This window comes from Podarcis muralis, chromosome 6 (assembly GCF_964188315.1).
Source record: "Podarcis muralis chromosome 6, rPodMur119.hap1.1, whole genome shotgun sequence".
NCBI classification, from domain to species: Eukaryota; Metazoa; Chordata; class Lepidosauria; order Squamata; family Lacertidae; genus Podarcis; species Podarcis muralis.
Genome location: NC_135660.1, coordinates 82,406,749 through 82,433,463, shown reverse-complemented (window position 1 = coordinate 82,433,463; position 26,715 = coordinate 82,406,749). Strand labels below are relative to the sequence as shown.

At 45.9% G+C, this 26,715-nt stretch overlaps 1 protein-coding gene across 8 annotated transcripts in view; it reads right to left on the bottom strand.

The window, feature by feature from the left end:
- KCNMA1 (potassium calcium-activated channel subfamily M alpha 1) overlaps positions 1-17,726 on the bottom strand; it is a 544,144-nt gene extending 526,418 nt beyond the window's left edge. For all 8 annotated transcript variants that reach the window (XM_077930638.1, XM_028729135.2, XM_077930634.1 and 5 more), the window contains exon 1: positions 16,615-17,726. In XM_077930638.1, coding sequence (XP_077786764.1) covers positions 16,615-16,971 — 357 coding nt within the window. In that variant the 5' untranslated portion in view covers positions 16,972-17,726. The remainder of the gene's footprint in view (positions 1-16,614) is intronic.
- Between the last annotated feature and the right edge of the window lie 8,989 nt (positions 17,727-26,715).

Sequence of the window (26,715 nt, the reverse complement as noted above, 5' to 3'; positions counted from 1 at the left end):
AAAGAAAAACATCACCGTTTCTGGTCTGTCTATAATAACTGGTGCTAATGTTCAACTATACACACACACACACACACACACACACACACACAAGCACACACACCCACACCCCAGACTGATATATAAGACAGGGAAACTGAGCAGTTCTACAATCTCCTACCCAATCAGTCCCACGAGGCACCCAAACCCTGTATTGCTCTGATGCTGTTAAGATTTCCTGCAAAGCTTTGCATTGGTGCACCTGATCCCTGCAAACCACGAGGGGACTGCACCAATCCTCTTGCTACTCCAAACAAGATAGTAGGATCACCAGGAGCGGTAGAGCTTGGCACTTCTAGTGCCAAATTCCTGTTTGCGCTGCTCAGAGCTAAAGTTGTAGTGGCAGGGCTCGTTGAAAAACGTTTTGAATTCTGCACTTCACATCCAGTATGCATACTGCACTAGGATTTGGGGGGCTGGGGTTCAAATCCCTTGGCCATGGAGCTCACTGGATGACTTCAGACCAGTCCACATCTCTCAGCCAAACCTACTTTGCAGGGTTGTTGTGAGGATAAGATAGAGAGAGGATAAGTTGTGTATGCCACCTTGAGCTCCTTGGAGGAAAGGTGGGATATAAATGTAATAAGAATAATCTTATGCTTCAAAAGGCCAGTTTCTGTAACCTGCATAAGTTATGCAAGTTATGTACATCTTATATTCCACCATTAATTTTGGTTCTGCTAATCATGGGGAGCAGGTAGGCACTACACAGGGCATTGAAATCCTGCCTTCAACCACTGAAAACCTTGTTCCGCAACCCCTGGAGCTTCTGAGATTTTAGCAGATCTTGCCTACACATTTTCAGGCCTAACTTCACAGCCGTAAGCACACAAAAAATGTAAGGAAGTTGCATTCCATTACAGTGGTAACTCGGGTTAAGAACTTAATTCATACTGGAGGTCCGTTCTTAACCTGAAACTGTTCTTAACCTGAGGTACCACTTTAGCTAATGGGGCGTCCCTGCCGCCGCCACCCCGCCGCCACTGCACGATTTCTGTTCTCATCCTGAAGCAAAGTTCTTAACCTGAGGTACTATTTCTGGATTAGCGGAGTCTGTAACTTGAAATGTCTGTAACCTGAAACGTCTGTAACCTAAGGTACCACTGTAATTTATGGCTATATATTTACTGCTATATATATATTTACCTGGACTGAGCAACAATGTTTTTCTTTCCTTACTTTTTCCTCCCAGATTCACATGGCTTCCCCCTGCCCCTAAGAAACCTATTTAGTGTTGTGATATTTTGCTCCAGGAATCAAAAACTCCAGTGGTTACATGAGGCTCATGTTCTGTGATCCTTCAGCAAATAGGATAGTTTGCATCATCTTTCTGCATCATAATTTGACTAGTAGTATGGAGAATAAGGGACGCGGGTGGCGCTGTGGGTAAAAGCCTCAGCGCCTAGGGCTTGCCGATCGGAAGGTCGGCGGTTCGAATCCCCGCGGTGGGGTGCGCTCCCGCTGCTCCGTCCCAGCGCCTGCCAACCTAGCAGTTCGAAAGCACCCCTGGGTGCAAGTAGATAAATAGGGACCGCTTACCAGCGGGAAGGTAAACAGCGTTCCGTGTGTTGCACTGGCTCGCCAGATGCAGCTTTGTCATGCTGGCCACGTGACCCGGAAGTGTCTGCGGACAGCGCTGGCTCCCGGCCTATAGAGTGAGATGAGCGCACAACCCTAGAATCTGGCAAGACTGGCCTGTATGGGCATGGGTACCTTTACCTTATGGAGAATAAAACGGATTTGTTTCATTCAACATGCTTCACAGGTGTAACTCAGGTATTCTTTTTTCCCTCTGCATGCTATTAAATGGCTAAGCAATTGGAGAGGCAACATTCCCTGTGAGGCAGGAGAAAAGATAAATGAACAGGGAGGCAGCTGGTTGTAAACTGTCACAGATAGTAGTGAGAGGCGTAAACACGGTTGCTTCATCTCTTGCAGGCTGGCTGGTACCTGACTCATTGAAAGATCAGAGAACATTACAATTACATTTACGTATTTGTATCCATTATTTGATTGCCTAGCAGAGAGCATTTGGCACTTGGCTTGAGTGGGAAAGCCAGCCTTGGTAAGTGGGTGAAATATTTTGCAAGCCCAAATGCCGTCATATCTCAGGAAAAGCCTCCACTGGGCACATCCTAAGCCCGCCCACCCGCCACTCTGGCTGAATCACCCACAGCACTTAGGCAGCCTCTTTACATCTCAATCTTTCTTCTTTATTTGGTGGGATGGTTCTCTCGCAAATGTTCATCACTTGAAGACTGCAATATCAGGTGATGATGGCCTGCATAAAGAGCACTCCAGTGTTGTACACATACGTATGAACTAGTTATAGGTTTTTGCCTTCAACGTGCCCGGTCTCATACCCAGCTGCCCATAGATACATATCCCTGTTCCACCAGTCTTTTCTTCCCTCTTTATCCCCTTCTATCCTGTGACTTTCTCACTTTTCTCAACCTTTTCATGCAACCAAGGCAGCACCTGGGGTCAGATCAAAACATCTGCCTTTTCTCATTCACCTCCTGCAGACAACCACCACCTGCAGCATTTTCAGCCACAGGAAGACAAATATATTGATCTCTTTCCCTACTTTTACCTACAAGACTGGTAACGGAAACCACTGTCCGAGACTGAGATCTGCTCTCTAGTCCTGCTTGTCATTTTAGCTGGAAAGGCTTGCTGAGAAAAAAAATTCCACTCCATTTAACTTCAAAGACAATTGCAAACATATAAGAGCAATGCTCTGTGAAACCTCAAAAGCCAGAGAGAGACTTTCCAGTAGTTGGGAGGGGGGACAAGGTTATAACGTTCTGCATAAGTCATACCTCCTTCCTGTGACTAACATCAGTAGAGTAAGACATGCTTGTAGATTTGCAATAATCTGCTCAAAGTTCAGATTTCATCTTTTCTTTGTGAATAGCCGGAGTTCTCTTAGAGCAAATATGTATTTTGTGACCACACAGTACATACTAACCTTCTTAAAAAATACAATTTTAAAAGTATTTCTAATACATTTATAAGATCCAGCCAGCTAAAGTTTACATTTGGCAAGCTTAGTGAGGTAAATGAATATGTGAAGGCTTGGTTGGTTGATGGATACAACACCAAATATTGGATGAGGCAGCTGAAAACATTCACCCCCTATCACAACACCTCAGACAAAAGATCTCATCATATCAGCTCATTATATAAAGCTGCCTTCCAATGAAAGCAGTTCTCAATATGAATCATCAACAGATGAAACATGGAGCAATGTTCATGTATGAATTAGCCCAGGTAACCATTCTGAAATGTGCATCTGTCAAACAATAACAACAATCCCCAAGTATTGCGGGCTCCAGACATCCGATGTATTGTGAAAGTATGCATATTTGTGCTCATGATGGCATACTGGTGCATTCAAGCTATACGAAGCTACAATTTACAGTCAGAACATTGGAACATGTAGTCTACACTTGTGTTCTCCAATGTTCAGCAACAATTACTCAAAGTCTAAGGCAGAGGTCATTGTAGTGTTTGAGTCACGTCCATGTTTTACATATATTCCAGTTCGCAAAGGGCTGGAACAGTTCCAGCCCAAGTCTTGCATAGGGGCTCTAGAGACCAGTTTCTGAGGTGGCAAAGGACTGAGATTTCTAGTGCTCTCTTTGTTATGATTGATGTTTGCTTGAGGTTTGGTGTTTTGTTTTGGGAAGCATTTTAGCGACCCTCCTTTGTACTGCTCCTACAACTTACAGTCCTTTCACTGAAGATGCCAAGAGTTGGACCAGTGACCTCCTGCTTGCAAAAAATGTATTCTGCCACTGAGCCACGGACCCCCTAAGAAACCTACTTTTTAAATGTTTAAAATACCCTGGCGCTTTCTTGAAAGCTTTAACCGAAATAAGTAGGCTAGCTCATTTGAGAACCAACGTAGAAGGTTATTCATTTCATGTTTTGGTTATTCCAGCCTAAGACCATCTGTAATTTGAATCAAAGGCGGGTCAAGACGACTCCCCAAAACATCTGTTTTCACAGAAACAGCTGCCATGTGGTTCAGAGTTGGGTTTGGGCAAATGTGCATGATGCCCACTGGCACTTGGAGAGATTCTATATTAAGCTCCATGCATTTAAGGGTACTGCTGGCCTCCAGAGTCAAAGCCAGTGAGAAAACAGAAATATACTAGGCTGCCTTCCTAAATTTTCATCTCTCTCTCTCCCTCCACATGAAAGTGTGATATAAGAGAAAATATGCAGACACCCGGATGCCCTTCAAGGGGCAGGAGAGGGGAAGTTGCAAGGAAAGGCCAGCTCAGTCAGTAGAGATCAGTCAATAGAGCAGCTCAGTCAGTAGATCTCAGGGTCGTGGGTTCGAGCCTCACATGGAGCAAAAGATACCTGTATTGCAGGGAGTTGGACTAGATGACCTGAGGTTCCCTTCCAACTCTTCGATTCTATGAGCTTGTTCTGGGCCTGAATAAAATTAACCCTTCATTGACTGAACTTATTTTCATAAAAGCCCACCATCCTTCCATATCCAACTGAGGTCCCCAATATCTGAAATATTGTTTCCTTCCTACAGACTCTCTCGGGTGTTGAGATCTGCAGAGGTGGCTCTCTTGATAGTTCTGCCTCTCTCTCTATATATATATATGCACCAATGACAACATATCCTATCTAAAGGGCTGTCATATGGAGGATGGAACAAGCTTGTTTTGTCCTGCTCCAGAGACCAGGACCCAAACCAATGGTTTCAAGTTGCAAGAACTGAGATTCTGACTAAACATCAGGACAAACTTTCTGAGAGTAATATCTGTTCGATCAGTCTCACAAGAGGTAGATGCTTCTTCCCTGGAGGTTTTTAAGCAGAGGTTGGATGGCCATCTGTCATGTATGATCTGGTTGAGATTCCTGAAATGGAGGACTAGAAGACCCTCAGGCCTTCCAACTCTATGATTATCTCTCTTGGTTAAATATACTTTGTCTTTACCCTTCTTCTGTGTTAGTTTTCCTTTCTTCCTTAACTTCAGCAGCAACAAAATATGACCAGGGGATGGGAAAATCTGGAGCTGGGTCAACATTAGTGCATTGTGAGTCCATTGGAAACAATGAATTTGCCCCAGGTAAAGGAAGGGGAGAAACAGGAAGAGAAAATGGGTGCCCAGCCAGTGATCAGTCACCCTAGGGCACCTGAGCATGCGTTTTGACACCTGGTACTTGAAATCTAATTCAGGTTCTATCGATACATTTAAGCTGCAATCCTATACCGAGCCTTCCATGAGACTTACTTTTGAGATCGGTTTGCACTCTGAAAGACTGTAAATGTATCCAATTTAGGTTTTTGCTGCTTCACATTGACTGACAAGGGATCTCCCCAAAGTGCCCCAAAATGTCTAGCTGCAAGCTTGCTTGCCACCTTCCAACATTCATAGTGGAGAGAATCTCCGTTCTACTTTGGATAGCAATACAGGTGGTCTTCTACAATTCACAAGGCTGGCATAGCATAAAATCTGATAGGTCCTTGATACCCAGTCCTTGATACATTTCTTTTTTTAAAAAAAGTCATGTGTTAAATACATAAATATAATAAATGATTTAATAAACTGTCTATTATTAGTAGTAGTAGTACAAAATTTATATATTACCCTTTATCAAAAGATCCCAGGGTGATTTACAACATTAAAAACATTTTACAGAGCATAAAAAAATTATACAAAGCATAGTAATAGGCTGAGTAATAATAAAATAATCATAATAACTGCCCCCATTACCTTTAACAGGCCCTATGTTATTTAATAGGGACGCAGGTGGCGCTGTGGGTTACACCACAGAGCCTAGGACTTGCCAATCAGAAGGTCGGCGGTTCAAATCCCCGCGACAGGGTGAGCTCCCGTTGCTCGGTCCCTGCTCCTGCCAACCTAGCAGTTCCAAAGTACATCAAAGTGCAAGTCGATAAATAGGTACCGCTCCAGCGGGAAGGTAAACGCCGTTTCCATGTGCTGCTCTGGTTCGCCAGAAGCAGCTTAGTCATGCTGGCCATGTGACCTGGAAGCTGTACACCAGCTCCCTTGGCCAATAAAGTGAGATGAGCGCTGCAACCCCAGAGTCGGCCATGACTGGACCTAATGGTCAGGGGTCCCTTTACCTTTATGTTATATAATGGTCAAAGGCCTGAGTAAAGAGAAATGTTCTTGCCTGGTGACCAAAGATATGTACCGGTAATGATGGCGCCTGGTGAGCCTCCCTGGGAAGAGCATTCCATGGTCAGGAAGCCACTACAGAAAAGGCCCGTTCTCATGTTGCCACACCACACCAAATTCAAGAGGGGCACTGCCATGCACAATCCTCACCTGCTTTGCTGTTTGATTCAGCTGTAGTACCATTTAGCCTGTGCTGACAGAAAAGGAAGAAGTGATAAGCCAGGGATGGGGAATCTGGGGCCCTCCAAACAGGGGTGGCTGTTGCCCATTAAGACTAGAAAGCAGGGTGCCCAACTGTAGGGGGCACCAGAGCCAATGACAGAGCGAGCCATCCTCTTCCCTGCTGAGTTCTGCAAGGGGCAACACAGAGACTGAGGGGGAAGAAGCTGACAACCAGTGCACCCCAAACCCCAACTAGAAGACAGGCAGGTGGAGCCTGACTGAAGCTGGTGGGATAGTGCCCCATTCGTCCTAATGGACCATTCTCCAGATATTGTTGGACTCAAACTCTCATCAGGCCCAACCACAATGGCAAATTGCCAGTGATGATGGGAGTTGTAGTCCAATAACATCAAGCGGGCCACAGATAAGCACTCTTCTAACATGCACCCAGCAAGGGGAACACCACAAGATTACCACACAGCCAAAGTTTTTCCTCCCTTCCAAAGACAAACAAAATGTAGCTGGATTCTAGTTCCAATCAGCTGCATCCCCAGTCAATGCTCACTATGGTGGGAGTTGTAGTTTAGCCACATTTGGAGGGCCACATGTCCCCCAACCCAGATATCATGCTGTCCAACATTTCTCCAATGAAAATAAGGATGTCCTATTCAAATAATTATAATTATTATAATTATTATTATACCCTGCCCATCTGACTGGGTTGTTCCAGTCATTCTGGGCGGCTTGCAATATATATAAAACCATAATAAAACATAAACTATGAAAACAAATCTCTATATACGGGTGGCAGGTTGGGTAACTCCATACCCTCCAACATTTCTCCAGTGAAAATAGGGACAACGTCCTGAGGAAAAGCAGGATATTCCAAGTTCAAAACATAAACCCAGACATCTTCTGTAATGCAGGAACTGTCCCTGGAAAACAGGGACACTTGGAGGGTCTGCGATATAAGTAAATAAACAATCTTCAAGTCAAGGTATTGGGCTTTACTACATAAGGGCAAACTGTGTCCATGCCATTTCAATGGTTAACTGCTATCAAGTGACTTAAGGTAAGGGTGGGGCTTTAGCACCTTATTGTGCCCACAGCCTGGTTGAAGCAAGGCAACGTTGGATCAACTCCAGATGCCGCCAACATTATCCGGAAGACTGGAAAGACTCCAGGACATTGCAGGTCCAAGCCACAAGCAGAGTCAGGTGCACCTCAGGTCACCCTGACCTGGGTTCTGAAGGTGCAGTGCAAACAGACCTGCTGGAAACATCACAAGAAATTCAGACGATTATGGAATCAACCAGTAACCACAGACATTTCCTTCCAATGCCGAAACGTCCAACTCCACAGTGCAAAATGAAAATAAATAGTACAAATGGGCAGTGTTTGATGGGACCTTCAACCACATGCCTGGAATGTGAGGAGGGGGCTTTCCCCCTTTCCCTCCCACCTTGAGGCCTTTCCTCTGCTGTGCTATATTAGTGCCATCAGATTTAGGGCTGACAACTAGTTGTGAACCTGAACATTTGATTACTACAGAGTAAGGGGAAGTTGTGGCATGACAGTAAAGCTAAATGGTAAAGGGGACGACTCTGGGGTTGCGGCGCTCATCTCGCTTTATTGGCCGAGGGAGCCGGCGTACAGCTTCTGGGTCATGTGGCCAGCATGACTAAGCCGCTTCTGGCATGACAGTAGAGGCAACTTAATCTACTGTTTTCTTATCTCTTCGATCCACCGCCATCAGTTTTCTGTAAATCCTACCAATGCATAAGTCCTTTGGGGTCAAATTTATTTTTCTTTTAATTTACAGGTGTGTGTACTTCTGCATGCCAATGATACCCAGGTAGAAAACATTTGCTTACTTTTGGGTAGTCCTGTTTTGCTTCCAAACAAATAATAATAGTAGTTGTAGTAGTAGTAATTTATTTATACCCCGCCCACCTGGCTGGGTTTCCCCAGCCACTCTGGGCAGCTTTCAACAGAATATTAAAATACAATAATCTATTAAACATTAAAAGCTTCCCTAAACAGGGCTGCCTTCAGCCTGGGCGATCATGTGATCACCCAAGCTCACAATTAGAATGATTATGGGCCATCTGATGTGCTATTCCTTGCATTTATACACTTTATATCACAATGTCATGAGCAACAACCCATGAATAAGAATTCATCTAATTCCCCAATATTTTTCCCCCATTTTTAGATACAAACCAGTACCCAAGTTAAGGTAAGAACATAAAAAAATACATATTTCTCCCTAGATCATACAAGCAAACAGTACTTGCACAGTTATACTTTTAAAAACTGGCATTAATAATTCAATTCATATCTTTAATAGAGAAATCACTAGTTATATATATTACTCTGCTCTGCTGACTGAGCTATCCCAGCTACAAGTAGGGATTTACACAATTGAATACTTCTCTATACAAGGGGTAGGGGCCCCCTGCACATAGAATGGCTATGTAGACTCTTCCCCCCCCCCCTCTCCCCGACTTACTAGTTGTTTTTTAAATGTTCAAGACAAATTTGGGCTTCTTTTTTTGCTTTTGTAGGAAGGAACACTCTGTTATGTGAGCTCCCACCTGCAGTTTGAAGTGGTACTTCCAGACAAAGGTTTATCACCTCTCAGTGAGAACCAAACTACATGTAATACCACACCAATGGTTTGTCTTGTGTCTATCCTTAAACTTAATGCAGCCACAAGGAAGGAGAGGCTGCTAATTTGAACAGGGAAGTGGCTTAGGGATTTTCAACTCTGTTTCCCCATCCTATTGTGCCAGTCTAAACCACATACCCCCAAGCTGCTATTTGAGAAGAAATGATAATGCAGGCAACTGCATTCCACCCACCAGCAAAATGTAAGAAAAGGGTGAGGAGGGAAGGGATTGGGACAACAGTGCAGGGAGGGAAGTGTTCAAATGCCTCCAGGTTGCATGTGAAGTCCAATTAGCAGTTCCTTTCCCTCACTATAGCTGCATTTAGTAAAAGCAAACAGGGGAAGATTAATCAACTACTAATCTCCTGATGCAGCATGGAGTGAGAATAAAGTCATGGGAACTAGGCCCTTATGTTCAAAATGATGCCTCCTTTAATAATAATAATAAATTCTGTATACAATACCAGCATGCTTTGCCAGGAAAATGGCCAGGACCTCTCTCTTTCTTTTTTTTCCTCCCTAGTATGTTCATTTGTATGATTTGCAAGGAGGAGGATTTTATGTGGGAGAGATTCAAGCACTTGACATCTTCCCACAGACACACTCGCAATCTGAAATGGTGCAGCTCAGCAATGGATAATGTGGGTCTTCTTCGGCTGATCTGCTTCTCCCTCTTGTATGGAAGCAGTGCCTTAAATCCCAGTCAGCTTTCCTCCACCTGCTGCCTTCCAGATGTTTCAGACTGCAGTTTCTATCATCCCTGACCATTAGGCACATACTGCCTGGGGATTATGAGAGCTGTTTTTATCACCTATTTTTTTATGCTGCGAACCCCCCTGAGATCTAAAGATGAAGGGTGACACTAACTAACTAACTAACTGAATAAATAAATAATGACAACAACTACAACTACTACAACACCACGGAATTATTAGCACCACTCCAGGAATCGTTGGGGGAATTCTGTGGAGGGAGCCATGATAGTTACATTAATATAAAGCTTATAAAGAGGTTTGTATTGTAGAATATGCTCCCTGCCCCAACATATACCCTTAAAAGTACAACTCTGTTTAGAAAATCCAGGTGTCTTTGAAAATCTCCTGCTTGCTTTCCTCTGCCCTCTGCCAGACAGACACTCACAGATCTGAATTTGTTTGCTCCCAGGCATAAAATCATTTCTCCACACGGCGGAAACCAACCCTCACATAACTAAGATGTGTGGGATTGAAAGCAAGGGGTGTCACCCAGGAGTGAGCAATCTTATTTATTTTTATTTTTTGTTTCAGCTACTTTGTATTTCCTTTCGCACATTGGAGGGCCGACTGTTCCTAAATATAGTGAAAGTTTTTGCTTTGTTCCATCCCCTGTTGGAAATAAACCTTACCCATTCTCCCTTTCTTCCCTTTCCATTATACCATGGCATCAGAAACCTTAAGGTGCTAAACAAGCAGTAACAAGGCAGAAAATCAAATAAGCCCCTTTGTGTAGCCCCTTTAATGGCCAAAAAAATACAACAATAAATGAAATAACATAATTTCCTGATTTTTAATGACACCCCAAAACACTGCCAGAGGTGCATGCCTCAATTTGCCTAATGTTGAAGGGCCCTGGTTGGGGCTTTCTAACATATTGAGAAGATGGAGCAAGATGGAGGAAACTGAATGCATGAAAGCATACTAGGCATTCTCCAACCAATACTGGTCTGAAGCTCATATGGCTGAACAGTGATGAAGGAGAGTTAGAAGAAAAAGAAAACAAATCAAGTTCTGGTGAAATGAAGACAGCCCAACAGCCATGTATTTTGTAAATGTGTACAATTACTCAACCAAGGGACACATTTTAATGATATGAAATGTATATTTAAAACAACAGACCAGAAGGACACATAGGCCTTTCAATGTCAGTAATGTTAGCTAGAGAAAGGGAGTAAGAAAACCTACACAATATACAACCTGGCCAGGAAACATCAACAATATATGGCATGTTCAAAAATAATGTTCGACTGTGCAATGTGGTGCTTTCAGTTTTGAATGAGAAGGCTTCTTTTCAAAGACAGTTTATGAAGTGTCAGCTATTAGCTTGCTCAGGGGCTTAGGGAGGGCAGCATGCCAGGAGGAGTGCCATCTCTGCAGTTTCTCTTGGACTTTAAGCACAATACAGCACAATTCAGCCACCCTGTGCTACTGATGGTGAATGAGATAAAGTGGAGATGTGTGACTCTCCAGATATATCAACGACTCCTTGAGAGACGCTGCAGGGTTAACTGCCTGGGCAAGTGGGACATATAACTAAGAGCCCACTCTGGCTGAAGAAGTTGCTAATACTGCTGGACATTCAAAGGGTGGAAACTTGATCCTACAACCGAGTCCACAAGGATGACCTGGCAGGATGACCTGGCAACCCACAGAAGAACTATAGGTACTTTGTTCAGTTCTGTAACTTTGGGATCAGGAAATATAGGTAGTGCTGGTAATCATCTCCAAACAATTTCTGGGTATTTGCTGACTCCTGGACTTCCTTAAATATGTTTCTTGCAACAAACAAAGGAAACCACTTGAATATATTTATTAATATACATAAACATAGAGAGAGGGATGCGGGTGGCGCTGTGAGTTAAACCACAGAGCCTAGGGCTTGCCAATCAGAAGGTCAGCAGTTCAAATCCCCACGATGGGGTGAGCTCCCGTTGCTCGGTCCCTGCTCCTGCCAACCTAGCAGTTCGTCAAAGTACAAGTAGATAAATAGGTACCGCTGTGGTGGGAAGGTAAATGGTGTTTCCGTGCGCTGCTCTGGTTCACCAGAAGCGGCTTAGTCATGCTGGCCACATGACCCGGAAGCTGTACGCCGGCTCCCTCGGCCAATAAAGTGAGATGAGCACCGCAATCCCTTTACCTTTACCTTTAAACATAGAGAGAGAGAGAAAGAGAGGGAACTCCTTCAGACCTATCTAGCTATTTGGCTTTCCTTTCTGAGGAGCCAGTTCTCCTCAAAAATATACATTTGTCATCATATAAATAGAGACGAGTGTTACAGCCCCAACAAATCTTCCTTTCCAAAAACTCACATTTCCATTTCCCTTCCACAAAAAGAATCTCTTCAGCAGGAAAAGGCTATTGCTGTTATTTACTTAGCAAGTCAAAATGAATTTTAAAGCTTCAAATTACCCCATAGCTTATGCTAGCATCCTTTCCAGAGTAAAACCAGTTTGAAATGATGGCAATTCGTCTGCTGGAAGATCACAGGCACTTTTAGGAAACTCTGAGCATTCTACAACTTAACTACACCCTCCCCCCCAAAAAACAACAACTCAGAAATTAGTAAGTAATTGCACAAGATGCAAAGCATAAAGCATACTTGAGCTCCCACCTATTTTGATGGGATTTAGATGCACCTAACTTTCTCAAGGTTGCATTCATAATTCTCAGCATAGCAGTGTTATTTCTGTCATCACACAGACACGCATACATCCCTACTTCATCACCACTTTCAAATTAAAAATAAAAATGAATCCACGTTTGCACAGCCAGGTTATGCCATATCTTGGGGGAAGCAGGGGAAGCCGATAGCTGAATGTCAAATCATGACAGCAACCTAGCAACCATATATATTTAAAAGGTTTGGGTGCTTTTTGTGTAGCTGGGTGCCAGGAATAGCTGAAGCAGATCTATTCTTCCATTCGTAATCCGAAAAATGTGAAAAGGGGAAGGGAGAAACTCCAGCTGCTGGTCTATTTTGGAGGGTCCAAATAGCCTGTCAGATGCCACGTTAGCAAATATAGAGCATTAACACTGTTTTAGCTAAAAAGCATTCTTACAAGGACTGGGGTGGGTGGGTGGGGATCCTCATTATACTCTGTTTCCTAACCTTCAAAATGGGATGGCGTTTGAAGCATATTTTACCTTCTGGGTAGCTATACATAAAACTGGAAGGGTAAATCCTAACAAGGCAGCTGTAAGCCACATTACACATCGTTTGGAGTAATCCCACTGAGCAGGAAATGGCTGTTGGCTTCACTGTTTGCCTTGACAAGAATCTCAAATCCACAGTGGGGAAATATATTTATTAGGACCTACCCAAGCATCACAAAATAACAATCAAGGTTTTGAGTTCTCCAGAACTCTTCATCAGGCTATGTATTAAGCAAAGGGGAAGTGGGAGGGGGGTGAGAACGAAAAAGTTGGCATGATGTTAAAGTCCTTAGCAAGAGTAGAGTCATCCCTTTACAGGAAGTTGGCAGTGAAGAGGCAACACTTTGCTTCCCTGAGACGTCCCTTTTGAGCTTTTTCTTGATGGATGTTTTGTCAAAGCTGACATGCTCCAGGTTTTAGTGGGCCTCTAAAGGTTGAGGAGGAAGGAAGATGGCAGGGTTGGCGCTGCTCACATTCACTGGCCTGATTCACACATATCTGCTCATCACTTGATGAGAAAGGAGACTTTCACATCTCAAATGCAACTGAGTCCATTCACATGCCGAGCTGCACATCTGGCAATGGCATGCATGTGCCAATGGACCCAGGGAGGGACAACCAAGAGGGTGTCACCAATGCAGAAGGATAACGATTAGCCAAGTCAACAGGTTCACACAAATATATATGAAAAATAAGCTGCCTTGAGACAACTTTGTTATCATTTCACCTTTCAGCAGTGGTTGCCCCCATCGCCCTCATGTGTACGGGGAACAGAAGAAGCACAAACCAAGAAATCTTGCTTATACCATGTTCCATCATTTGCCAGATTTGATGGAGAACCTTTGGCCCTCCACATGTTGCTGAACTACAACTCCAATCACTCCCGGCCATTGGCAATGCTGGTATAACACATGAAACATTGGGGAGAGGTGTGGATTTTCCGCAGGTGTTGGCTTTCCAGTCTTATTTTTTTACTTCTAGTCTCACAGCAGCAGAGACCTACACCCAATGAGCAGGAGATGGAGTTGGGCAGCAAAACGCAGCGGCTGGCTGACTTGCTCAATGTAGCTCATGGCTCAGTATGGCTTGTTTTGCGTAAGTGGTATGGGACTTCTTTTGCTCAAGTGGAGGGCAGAGGGCTCTAGAGGCAGTGTCTGAACATCATGGGACTAAGGCTACAATCCTGAACACAATGAGGCTGCTTAAATCCTACCAAAGTCAATGGGATAGGAGTAACCCAACTATGCACAGGATAGCCACTGACTGACCCAGTCCAGAGAAATTTACATAGCAATCCTTTGCAAGTCTACAGAAAGCTAATTCTCACTGTGTTCCATGCACTTGCTCCCTAATAAGTGTGGTTTAGGACTGCAGTCCTAGTTGTGCTTCCGTCCCACTGAAATCAACAGCACAAGTTAGTTGTGAGCTGCCATTTCAGTGGGTCTCAGGAGTGAGCAGCTTTCTCTGGATCAGGGACAATATTTCCAAGACCAGTCCTAGGTCGGCTGTAGCCCAAGTATGGGAGCGTAACACACAAATGCAGAAGTAAATTCCATTGAAATCAATGGAGGGCTTGCACCCAAAGTAACTGGAGAGACCACAAAATATTTGGCCCACTGAAATCAATCAGCACAGTCCTGTGGGAAGCCTTCCTGCACAAGCACCAGCAAAAGAAACCCCAGCGGTGTGCTCCTCTGTAGCTCCCTGCTTCTTTCAATGGAGCTTGCATGGGAGTAACTCCTCACAGGATTCTGCCCAAAATGTGTACAGCCGAAGTTCCAAATGTCTTGAGTTAACGGAATGCAATGGGCAAGGATCCCATGGATTTCAGAGAGGATGAGATACTCAAAATCCTGGCTCCATCAATATCTGTGTGTGGATTCAGACCTGTTTCCCACCACCACCTATTGCTCAGTTATTTTACTTGACAGTTTTCAGCAGTCACCTTAAGGGGGGCAATGTGGCCAGGTCTCTTCCACAACAATACTTCTGGCAAGCTATAATGTTTCTGCCTCTACAGTGCTTATGGGATTCTCCCTCCATGGCAGATGACAATTCCACATGGATTCTGCTTACAAAGAAGGGGAGAAAGAGCCATACAGAGTGGCTCAATTTGAATTCTGACCTTACAGATTTTGATTAAATGGGAAGAAACAGGGGTGAATGAGAAGGGATGGGCAGTGTGTGATTGTTTCAGGAATATTCACCCATTTAAATGTCTTCTTTGTGTTCTGTTTACATGTATTTTCACAGTCTGCCATCACTTCTGGCAAGTAGGTATTACAAATGGCAAATCCCAAATCCCCCCCTTTCCTCACCAAAATGCATTCACTGTCATTAGATCTAACATGAATTTGCAGTAAAACTCTTGAATTGGATTATACATATTCTGAGTTACCATTTGTAACTTTGGGGGCCACCGAATCCATGCTGTTAGCTAGTTTATCCATTGATTTGTTACCACTTATGGCTGAACCAAACAAAATGTGATTTGGACATAGCAAAATCGTTGCCGTTAGAAAGTCAAACCCATCGGAGTGCAAGAGAGACCTGGCAGCAATAATAGAGCAAATTGGGTGGCAAGTTTATTACTGCCAAGGTGCATCTCCTTCTCAGCCTGTTTGTGTGAGGTGGGGAGGAGTAGCTGAAGCCATCATTCAAAAAGGAAAAGAGGAATCACCACCACTGTTCTGAAGACTCCCTGTCCACTTCAGACAAAAGAAGTCTCAACCTTTGAACCTCAGCTCACCCATGACCACTACTGAACTGCTGGTCCAACACAGTTTTATCCAGAATCTGAGGCTATTGCCTTTTGAGGATTTCTTTAACTTTTCATGCAGCAACAACAACCAAGGCCCACTGCTCTCCTAGTACCAAAGAAGCAGGAGGCAACCTGGGGCAGCAAACACACAACAAACAACTCTTGCTGAACTGATGGTGGTTAGAAGGCAGGAGGTTGAATTACTGCCATTGTGTTAGAGTAACAATAAACCTTTGATGTTACTACTCTGACTTCTATTAACGCTAAAACTCAATATATGGAAAACAGTATCAGAAGAGGAAGAAAGGGAAAATGGAAGGGGGAAATGAAGAGAATAGTAAACAAAGGGGCATGGGGAAAACATGGAGAAGGGACACAGTAAATTAGAAAGGACTAAAAGAAGTGAAGGAAAGAAAATGAATCTTCCCATCCCTTGCAGTTTACTTGGGACTAAGGCTGCAGTCCCTGAGTCCTTTGAAAGAAGGGCTTCTGAAGAAACAGGTTTAGGACTGAGCTGCATGTGACATTCAAAAGCACTTGCTCTCTCCTAGGCAGATGCCCTCAAGAATGAAGCCTCTGAACTCACTGGGACCCATTTCCCTGTCAACACGCAAAGGCTCCAGCTGCACGGCTGCAATCTTAACATACAGTTTATTTGTAAGATTCCCTGAAATGAGTTGCAAATAATACCAGGGATAGAAGGGCCGCTTCACACATTCTGCAGGTGTAAACCCTCGCCTTCCCCCCACTGCACGGCCAGTAGCAGCTCCCTGGAGAAGACAACTGCAAGACACACGAATGTGCGCGCTTTGCACGACCTCAGCTTCCAGCCCCGCACTAGGCAACGTGTGAAGCGGCCCTCAAGCGGGAGAACCCGGGAAGGAAGAGAAACGTTACCTTCTCCTTGCCCCCACAGTGGCAGCAGACGGTCCACAGGTACTTGAGGGTCCTCCAGAGCAGGATAATAAAGAGTCCCCCGAAAAAGGTGACCATGGACGAGGCCAGGAAGGCCCACCACATGCGCTGCCCGCTGTCGCAGGGGACCTCCATGGTCATGGGGATGATGACCGCGTTGATCGCCTTGGCGGGCGCCGAGGAGGAGTCCGCGTTCAGGTTGCTGCTGGCGCTGATGGGGCTGTTCATCTTAATGCCGCCGCTGCCGCCGCCGCCTCCTCCCGAGTAGTAGCTACTGGAGCCGCTGGAGCCGCCGCCGCCGCCGCCGCCTCCTCCGCCGCCGCCGCTGCCATTTGCCATGGCTAACAGCGGGCAGGGCGCGCCGCCGGGGCCCCGGGGAGCTCCCGCTGCTGCTGCTGCCGCCGCCAGCGCCCTCGGCCAAGCCCATCCCCAGCCATAGCGCTGCTCTTCGGCGGGGAGGCGCGCAAGCCGAGCCTCAGCGCACGTCCAGGCAGGCGGCCGCCGCTCGGCACCTCTCGCTCTGGCGCCCTCGCCGCCGCCTTCCAAGATTCCGGCGCGAGGGAACCGAGCGGGAAATAAAGGCGCCGCCGCCGCCGCCTCCTCCCGGTGGCCAAATCAGCGGCTCCCCCTTCCCCCCACCCCCTCCCCGAAATCAAGCCAGCAGCCACCCCTCGCGCCGGCACCTCACGACGCCCGCCACGAAGGGGAGAAGGCGGGCAGACGCGCGCAGGTCCCGGCCGAGATCCGGGATTCGTCCCTTGGTCGCCTTACGATTTGAGCGCCAAGGCGGAGAGCGACCCCTCGTCAGTCGCGCCCTCTCTCTCTCTCCACCGACCGGAGAGTGAGCCCACGCACCCCTGCTCGTTCGGCGTCTCCCTCCGGCAAGTCCAGCCCCTTCCTCTCTCCTAATTCAGCCTCCTCCACTCGCCCAGCCGGGCTTGCGTTGTCGTCGCTGCGGCGGCCGCCGCCTCGCCTGCCATCCTCGGCTGCTGCTGCTACACGGCCGCCTCCTCCTCCTCCTCCTCGCCGCCCGTTAGCAACGCGCCCAGCCCGCCGTTGCTGCGCGCCTCAGCTTCCCGGGCAGCTGGCGTAGGAGACTCGCCGGGCGCGCGGGAGGAAAGCGGCGCCTTGTGATTCGGCCGCTGAGGAGGCGGCGGCGGCGGCTTCGGCTCCCCAAGAAGAAGAAGAAGGGGCTCCCCTCACGGCTGGAGGCCGAGCACGGACGGCTCCTGCCGGGCCAAGCTGCTGCCTGGTCTCGGGGCTCTCTCCAGGCTCCCCCTCGCCTCCTCCCAAACGGCCCTGCGCGCTTCTCGGAGGCTGCCTCGAACAGATGGAGGCGAGCGAGAGAGCGACGCGCTTTACAGGTAGCGGCGCAGCAGCGGCGGGAGGAGCCAAAACGCAGGCGGCCCGTGTGACCTGCTGCTTCAACAAGTCCTCCTCGCACCACACAGAGAGAGAAGGCGAAGGGCTCCGCGCGTTGCTTGGACGCGGAGCAATTCGAAGGGCCGTGGAGGCGGCGGTGGCGGCGCAAGAGGGACGCGCAAAAAACCCTGCGCGATCCTGGCACTTGCTGAATGGCGTGACGCACTGGCCGTCACTCTCCTCTCTCTCGCCCCCCCCCCCCCCCGCTTACACGGCTGGAGTCCCAATCCAGCGATGTTTTCCCAGCCGCTCTCTTTTTCTCAGCACATCTCAGTGACATGCATGCCTAATGGTCGGGCCGGGGAGGAAGGACCCCAAATGGCAAGAAGGAAAGGCGGCAGAAATCGGCCTCCCCGCACCCCGGCTCGCCTGTTTGCCATTCATTCTTTCTCTGTTTTCCTTCGTTCTCCATCGGAGGAGCAACGAGACATAGGGAGCAGCCCGAGAGGGACACGATCCCCGCCGATTAAAGGCTGCTCTTGAAACCCAGCGTTCGGCTGGGATGGTTGGCGTTGTTGTTGTTCTTTATCGCGGCCCAGATCTGAAAGCAATCTTTGGCTGAGGGCAGGGAAGGAGGCCGTGGGTTCTGGGAAAATGAACGAAAGCAGCGAGCCGGATCTTGTGCCAGGGTTGAGTTGCAGAAACAGGTGCTTCGTGATGCGAGGGGGGGGGGTTGTTTTGTTTTGTGCGGGCTTTTGTCGCTCTCTTTTTTAAAGCGAAACACCCACCAGGATTTTTTTTTTAACAAAAAACATCTCCGTGAATATGGCTCGTGGTTTTAAAATTGGCACAGACAGCAGGGTGGGGGAGAGAGAGAGAGACTGACTTAATCCCAAAATGCAACAGAAGCAGCCTGGCAATGAAACCTACATGACATGCAGGGGGAGGGGAGGAGAATTCCAGGAGAAAGTAAAGCCCATTGTCAACGTCACAGCGACTGGATTCAGCCCGAGTCTCCCCTCGCGCGGAATTCCCAAAGCGCAAAAGCGAGTGCGCCTGGAGACCATTTGCACACGCGTCCCTCCGCGCCATCCGCAGAGATCTAGGCAGATCCATCCTCTCGCTCCCTCTCTCCAGCGGTAAACACCGCCGAGTCCGGCTGTGCACTGACGGACATGCTCTCCTGTTCGTCATATGTTTATAGCTCCTGCATAAAGCCACCATTATAAAATAATCGTTACTTAACCTATGACACAAGTGGTGTCCATTTTGGCATCTGTCACAGGGTTGTTTTTTCTTTCGCCTAAGCTGTCAGCTACTTGGGACTTTTACAGTGTTCCCTTTTGAATTATTGTGCAAAATAAAATAATATTATCTAATCCCCCCCCACGCAGACAGGGAGTGCAATCCAGTGAGGGTTTCTCCTGCACAATCCCCATTGAAATCCCATTCATTTCTATGGGTCAACTGCCCATGAGATTGCACATCCTGCCGAGAACCCTGACTCAGTTTGTTCTGTTCCCTTCTATGCAGGTCTACTCAGAAGTAAAGTCCATTGAATTCAAGGGGACTTACTTCCAAGGAATTGCATCCTGAGCCAATCACATGACTTTACAGTAGCATGTCTCATTAAAGGTAAAGGTAAAGGTACCCCTGACTGTTAGGTCCAGTTACAAACGACACTGAGGGAGCCAGCGTTTGTTTGCAGACAGCTTCCAGGTCATGTGGCCAGCATGACTAAGCCGCTTCTGATGAACCAGAGCAGCGCACAAAATGCCGTTTACCTTCCCTCTGGAGCAATACCTATTTATCTACTTGCGCTTTCACGTGCTTTCAAACTGCTAGGTGGGCAGGAGCTGGGACCGAACAATGGGAGCTCACCCCATCACAGGGATTTGAACCTCCGACCTTCCAATCAGCAAGCCCTAGGCTCAGTGGTTTAGACCACAGCGTCACCCATGTCCCCGCATGTCTCATTAGAGTACAACTAATAGTGGTTGGGGGACGCGGGTGGCGCTGTGGGTAAAAGCCTCAGCGCCTAGGGCTTGCCGATCAAAAGGTCGGCGGTTCGAAACCCCGTGGCGGGGTGCGCTTCCGTTGCTCGGTCCCAGCGCCTGCCAACCTAGCAGTTCGAAAGCACCCCCGGGTGCAAGTAGGTAAATAGGGACCGCTTTCTAGCGGGAAGGTAAACGGCGTTTCCGTGTGCTGCACTGGCTCGCCAGATGCAGCTTTGTCACGCTGGCCACGTGACCCGGAAGTGTCTCCGGACAGCGCTGGCCCCCGGCCTCTTGAGTGAGATGGGCGCACAACCCCAGAGTCTGTCAAGACTGGCCCGTATGGGCAGGGGTACCTTTACCTTTACCTTTAATAGTGGTACCCATAATGTTGCTGAGCTAATAAGCCTATAATGCCTTCAAAATTGTGAACAGGTAGAGAGGAGCTGTCTTAGCAAAAGGAACCATTCATCTCTCCCCTTTTTCAATAACGGGACTATGATGACACCCAACTCTTTTTCTCCCTGTCATCATCTAAGACAGGTAACACTGTCTTAGATAATAATGGTGTGGCTGAGGGTCAATAACCTGAAGCTGAATTTTGACGATATAGAGATCCTACAGAGTGGTGGTTCCTGGGTCAAGGAAGTGGTGAGGTGGCCTATTCTGAATGGGGCTGCACTTGCAGAGAAGGAGCAGGTTATTGGTGTGAGGGGGGACGTCTCTTTTTTTCATTACATATTGTATGCATTATGGTTATGATGTTGCAACTTATACTGGGTCTATGACAAAGGGCAGAATATATAAACTGCGACTGCAACCTACTGTTACTACTAAAAAATAGTAAGGATAACTGGGGCCTTATTCAGTCTGTCCTTTATGTATACCATTCAGGATGTCCAGCTCACCACTCCTAGAAGGGCTATTGGTAGGAAATGGGGTTGCCAGCAGTAAACTCCCATGCCCAGAGGGTGTGGAGATGGTGGATAATGGCCTTGGTATGAATTGATAGCTGTCATGCAATAGCATCTGGTGTTCAGCAAATTGTCAAAATCAGAATAATATTCACAAGTCTAAAAGAACAGTGAAACGCTGGTGTTAAAATTCATGTTTAGATTTTGAATTTAAATCCCAGAATTTTAAAACTTCCCCCCATTTTTCTGCTTTTGGTTTGGTGGGGTTTTTCAGGGCTGGGGGGTGTCATTCAGCTCTCTTGGACAGTGTGACACACCAGTAGGGCAGCAGTGGCTGGCAAGGAGCAGTAATGCGAGGACCTTCAAGACTGACCATACAAAAAGAAAAGAAAAGCCAATTAAACTTTAAAATGCAGGGCTTCCGGTTTGGGCCAGCCTTTCCCAAAAATTAACTAATGTTTAATTTGGTATTAGGTATGTTATTGCAATGATTCCCAAACTCCACCCCCGCCCATGGCCCACTTGTAAATTGCTGAGGGTCTTGACGGATAACCCAACGAGTTTTCTGCCTGTTGTAGCCGTTGTAACACACTGTGCTAGATGTTCTATGATTTGGCTTCTAAATTGTATTTTTACAGACAAGTCATGAACCACCTGAATGAAGCTTGTGGACTATTGTGGTCCACAGTCCATGTTTTGGGAAGCGCTGCACTTATTAGATATTTCTGCCCTTCTATCATAAAAACTCAAAACTGATCGCACCATTTTCAAACTCTATGGCTGCCATATTATACCCAATAACTTGAGAGCAAATTCCACTGAATTCAATGGGAGTGTACTTCTGAGTAGATGTCCATAGGATTACGTTATAAAGCTGCAATCCTATACATACTCACCTGGCCCATTAAACACAGCAGGACAGGCATAAGATTGTGCAGGACACAACTCAGAAACATTTCAAGATTTTTTAAAAAACAACAACATGCAAATCCCAATAAGGCTAACATTCTAAATAAGCACCACCCCACCCTGATACACTGAAAGCTGACCCAACTTACAGGATTTCTAGAGCATTCTCTCTCCTCTGCACCAGTTAATGAGCCCTAGGACTGAGAATCAATAAAAGAGGAATGCAAGGAGATAAACTGTGAATTAATAACCAGCCGTTAAACTAGGTCCCCTCTGCTGCTGCTCCTTCAGCTCCAAGGACATTTTAGCAGCAAGTAGACAAAAGGGCATTGCTTTTATAATCCTTGAATGTGGCTTCCGGGATGACAATTTTTGTTTTAAATTGACATGGTAGTAACCTGCTATCCCTGTTCAGCAGAGGCTGTACACTATCTAATCTGCCATGCAGTTGTGCATGATTTGGTCCCCACTGAAAGGCAAAGGCAGCTCGCTCACTCCAACCACTATTTAAAAAGGGGCAAAAGAAGCAAGAGCGAAACAAGACAGCGGGAAGACTGGGGAACCTCACAAGTGGTGTTGGTTTCACAAGGGCTTCTTTAGACTGGCGGCAGTGGCGGAAGGAAAGCCTTGACTATTTTAATGATGGTTTTATGCTCTTTAAGTAGACAAATGTAACTGGGATGAAATAGCACACACATTGTGAAATCTCCCTCACACAAACTATGGAGCTCCTTTGATGAAGGGTGGGGTGCAAACTTCATCACCTCTATATGCATATTTCTATTGATTCTCTTCTTTTCAGTTCAATGCTGCTTCAAGACAGCCATAATCCACATTAACGTTTAAAGCATTTGAATCATGGAGCTGTAGGCTTGGAAAGGGTCCTCAAAGCTCATCTAAACCAATGCCTGTAGATGCAGGAAACCCACAACTCCCTCATGCTTGACAGGTGGACATCCAGCCTCTGTTTCAAGATCTCAAATGAAGGAGAGTCTGCCACCTTCGGAGGCAGTCAGTTGCATGGTTCTTCCCAGCGTTTAGTCTAAATCCTTCTAATTTAAACCCTGGTGCTCACTCTGAAGCGTGCCCTACTGTGTTCATTGAGGCTTATTCCCAAGAAAGACTGTAGCTTGGGAAGCGCTTAGCTTTGGCTAGGTTGAGCTCTACCAAAGTAATTATTCATTGCCAATTAAGTAGCATCTGAGCACTTCAGATATTACAGATGAACGATCCTATTAAATCTGCCATGAAAGCGCACAAGAGGCATATATAGTTGATAATTGGTCAAATAGTTTTCCCCATCTTTATTTTCTACAAACATAAAATCTTAAACCATGAAGTATTGAGATCAGGCTCAGCTGAGAGCCCAGTGAACAATGGAAAAATGTTTCTCAATCATTCTTTTAGATTCCCATGGAGGTTTGCCAATGTGTTTTGCTCAGCTCTTCCTCTCCCCCCTTCAGCAATTGAATAAAATAATTATTCTCATGTGAGTCTCTGCATTAATATTATGAAAAATCATTTTATACTCTAATATGGCTACGCTCAAATTACCTATCCAGACTACGGGTTCAAATACAGTACCTGGCTGATGTCTTAAAATAGTAATGTTAACTAGATGCAGGAGCATTCAAATAAATTAGACTCTAGAAACTATAAAACCAGTAGAAACATCCACGTTTCTACTTACAATATACTCGGGATGTAACTGAATCATTGCTGTTCCACAATTAAGTGCCTTAGGGTGCAATAGCCAAATCACTGCACATGCAGAAGTTCAGAGCCCATGAAGTTATGGGAATGTCGCAAAGGCGCTATAACAAGTATTTAGGGCTTTGGGCCTCAGGCTGAACTATTCTCAAGGCAGTCAAAGAAGGCACAATTTATTTATTTAATTTGCTGCTGCAAGATATGGTGCCGCTGACCCAGATGGCTTAAAAGGGGAACCCACTGTTATTAGTAATGATAATTAAATGGATATTTCATGATCTGAGGCAGTGTACCTCTGAACACCAGTTGCTGGAGGAGGGACACAGCCTTAATGCCTTGTTTGTGGGCTTCCCAGAGACCACTGTTGGGGAAAGAATGTTAGATGAGATGCTAGACCTTTTATCGTCTGATCCAGCAAGACTCTTCTGATGTCTTAAGTGCCACATATCCTGAATGGATCCATCATTAAACTAAATCTGGGGAGGCCATGTTACCTGGCTCCTGAGAGCCCTGCTGAAAGATCTCATATCAATATAATAATTCTCCCTTGATACGTTGTGCATCATGTCCCAACAGCGTCCAAGCAATGTTTGCTCCCTACCTTATTTAGCTCTTAATGCCTGGCACCAGCTTTTGTTTAAAGAGCTTGACCAGCTGTGACAGGGGAGGGATTGACTGGGAAGGGAAGCTTGTGGGCCCCACACCACTGTTTGAAGAATGGTCTGGTTCCTTCCTACAAAGAACACGGTTCCTCTGTGCTAAGTGCAATATGGCATCTGTCAAGTGTGCGTGCAGGGCACAGCTCTGCCATGCTAGAATTAATTTAGAGCTTCCTAATGTGAGTTTGTCCTGCTTTCTTTCATGCACTGTCCTCCACCAAATTCTCTGTTATCTTCTCTCTGTTGCTCCTTTTTTTCGCAGTGTAGCAAAGCAGTGCTAATGTGGCCAGGGAACTGCAAAGCCACCTACTTTGTTGGTATCTTTGCCAACATGATGAATCATAGAACAGTAGAGTTGGAAGGGACCTCTAGAGACTTCTAGTCTGACCCCCTACAATGCAGGAATCTCAACTAAGGAATCCATGGCAGATGGCCTTCCAACATCTTCTTAAAAACCTCAAACGAAGGAGAGTCCACAAAAGTTCTACCTGACATTTAGTAGAAAGCTCCTTTCTTGTAACTTGAATCCATTGGCTTATGTCCCATCCTCCGGAGCAGGAGAAAAAACTAGCTTGCTCTGTCTTCCACGTGACAGTCCTTTAGATATTTGAAGATGTCTATCATATCTCCTCTCAGTCGCCTCTTATCCAGGCTAAAAATACTGAACTCAAACTAGGAGTTTGACTGCTCTGCAATGGAGAACAAGAGCAAATAGGTCGGTTTCCTGGCTTCTTGAAAGCCTACATACCTTAATTCGCTTACTGAATGTTAGAAGAGCTGGACGATTTTAAAAATAGTATCACTGCATGTGTTCAAAAAATAGGATGAGTTTTGCATTTTATTCTGCCCATTCAAAAGCACGTTGGGATGCATTGAAAGGGTTAGGAAAGAACTCATCTTTAGAGTTCCCTCTTGTGGATATTCTGTGTACAGAAAAATTCCACGGTGGATTTAAAGAATATTTCTCAAAATGCAGTCCTGTATACTGTCAAGCTTAAAGTTAAAAAGCTGTTTCTTAGATCATATAAACTCCAGAATGTTGTATTGAAAATACCAATCTAAGCTGGCACATATTAACATTAATATTTGCTTTAGAACACATTTTTATTCTATAAATAAATATTTATTCTATAAATAGAAGCCTCATGAAGAAACATAATATCAATTTATTTATTCTTCTGTCCTGTAAGTATTCATTAGTCTTGCTGAATGGTCATAACCATGCCAGCTCCTTCCCTAAATTTTCAGTTATCATTTGAAAACAAAAGCATAATGGCACAAACTGACGCCTCCTCACTTGAGAGGCAGTGTGGTTTGGTGGTTAGAGTGTCAGGCTAGGGCTGAGAAAATGTGATTATTATTTTTTTTTTTAATGTGCTAAAATACATAACACAGGGCAGCCCTAAGTAAATTAGATCCCTACTCAGCTATGAAACTCACCTTGGACCAATCACTATCTCTCAGGCTAACCTAGATCACAGGATTGTTGCAAGGATAAGAGAGAAGGCAGGATATAAATGTAATAAATAAATATATGCACAAAGCGCTGCCTGCACCCCAATCCCCGCACATGGCAATATTGATCTCCTTTACCTAATAAAGGAAGTACATGGTGTAGCGGTGCCAACTTGAATAAAATATTGAGGGGGCCAGGTAAGCCCTGACTTGCATTATCAATCACAAGACACAGTGCACACACATCATTCAAATGGTAATGCCCATTAACTTGGGGGAGGGCTCAAATATTTTATTGTGGGCTCTAGGAGTTGGCTGCTATGACCTGGTGCAAATCAACACTCTGATGGAAGGTTAGGTAAAGGTAAAGGGACCCCTGACCTTTAGGTCCAGTCGTGACCAACTCTGGGGTCGCGGTGCTCATCTCGCTTTACTGGCCGAGGGAGCCAGCGTACTGCTTCCGGGTCATGTGGCCAGCATGACTAAGCTGCTTCTGGCAAACCAGAGCAGCGCACGGAAACGCCATTTACCTTCCCGCCGGAGTGGTACCTATTTATCTACTTGCACTTTAATGTGCTTTCGAACTGCTAGGTTGGCAGGAGGATGGAAGGTTAGAGCATACCAAATTAAGCTTAAGTCGCCTGACCGCCTGTGGTACAGTGGATGCTTTTGTACTAACACAGACCCACAACGTGAAACCCTGGTGTAGCAATGTGAGCACATCATCTGGGGAAACAAGGTGGTAATCCTGCTGACTGGTCGTGTGGACAGGTGCCGTACGCATTACGAGACAATATTAAAGCAGAGCTAACCAGATGCAGTAAGTGCCGTTGAGGTCACTGGCCACCCCAGAGAACACACATAATGTCATCTCAGGGAAACACCTCCCGGCCGTGGGAGAACTCAGTAAAGAGAAACACGATAAAAGAAGCTTAGGTTGTTTTGAAATCCAATTAGGAAATTAAACCGAGAGGAACGTGTTTGGAGAAAATCCAAATGCTGCAGCAGGACAATACCTTTATTAGGACCAGCTGAAATGTCACCAAGTGGTGAGCATGATTTCAAGTGCTCCAGAACTGT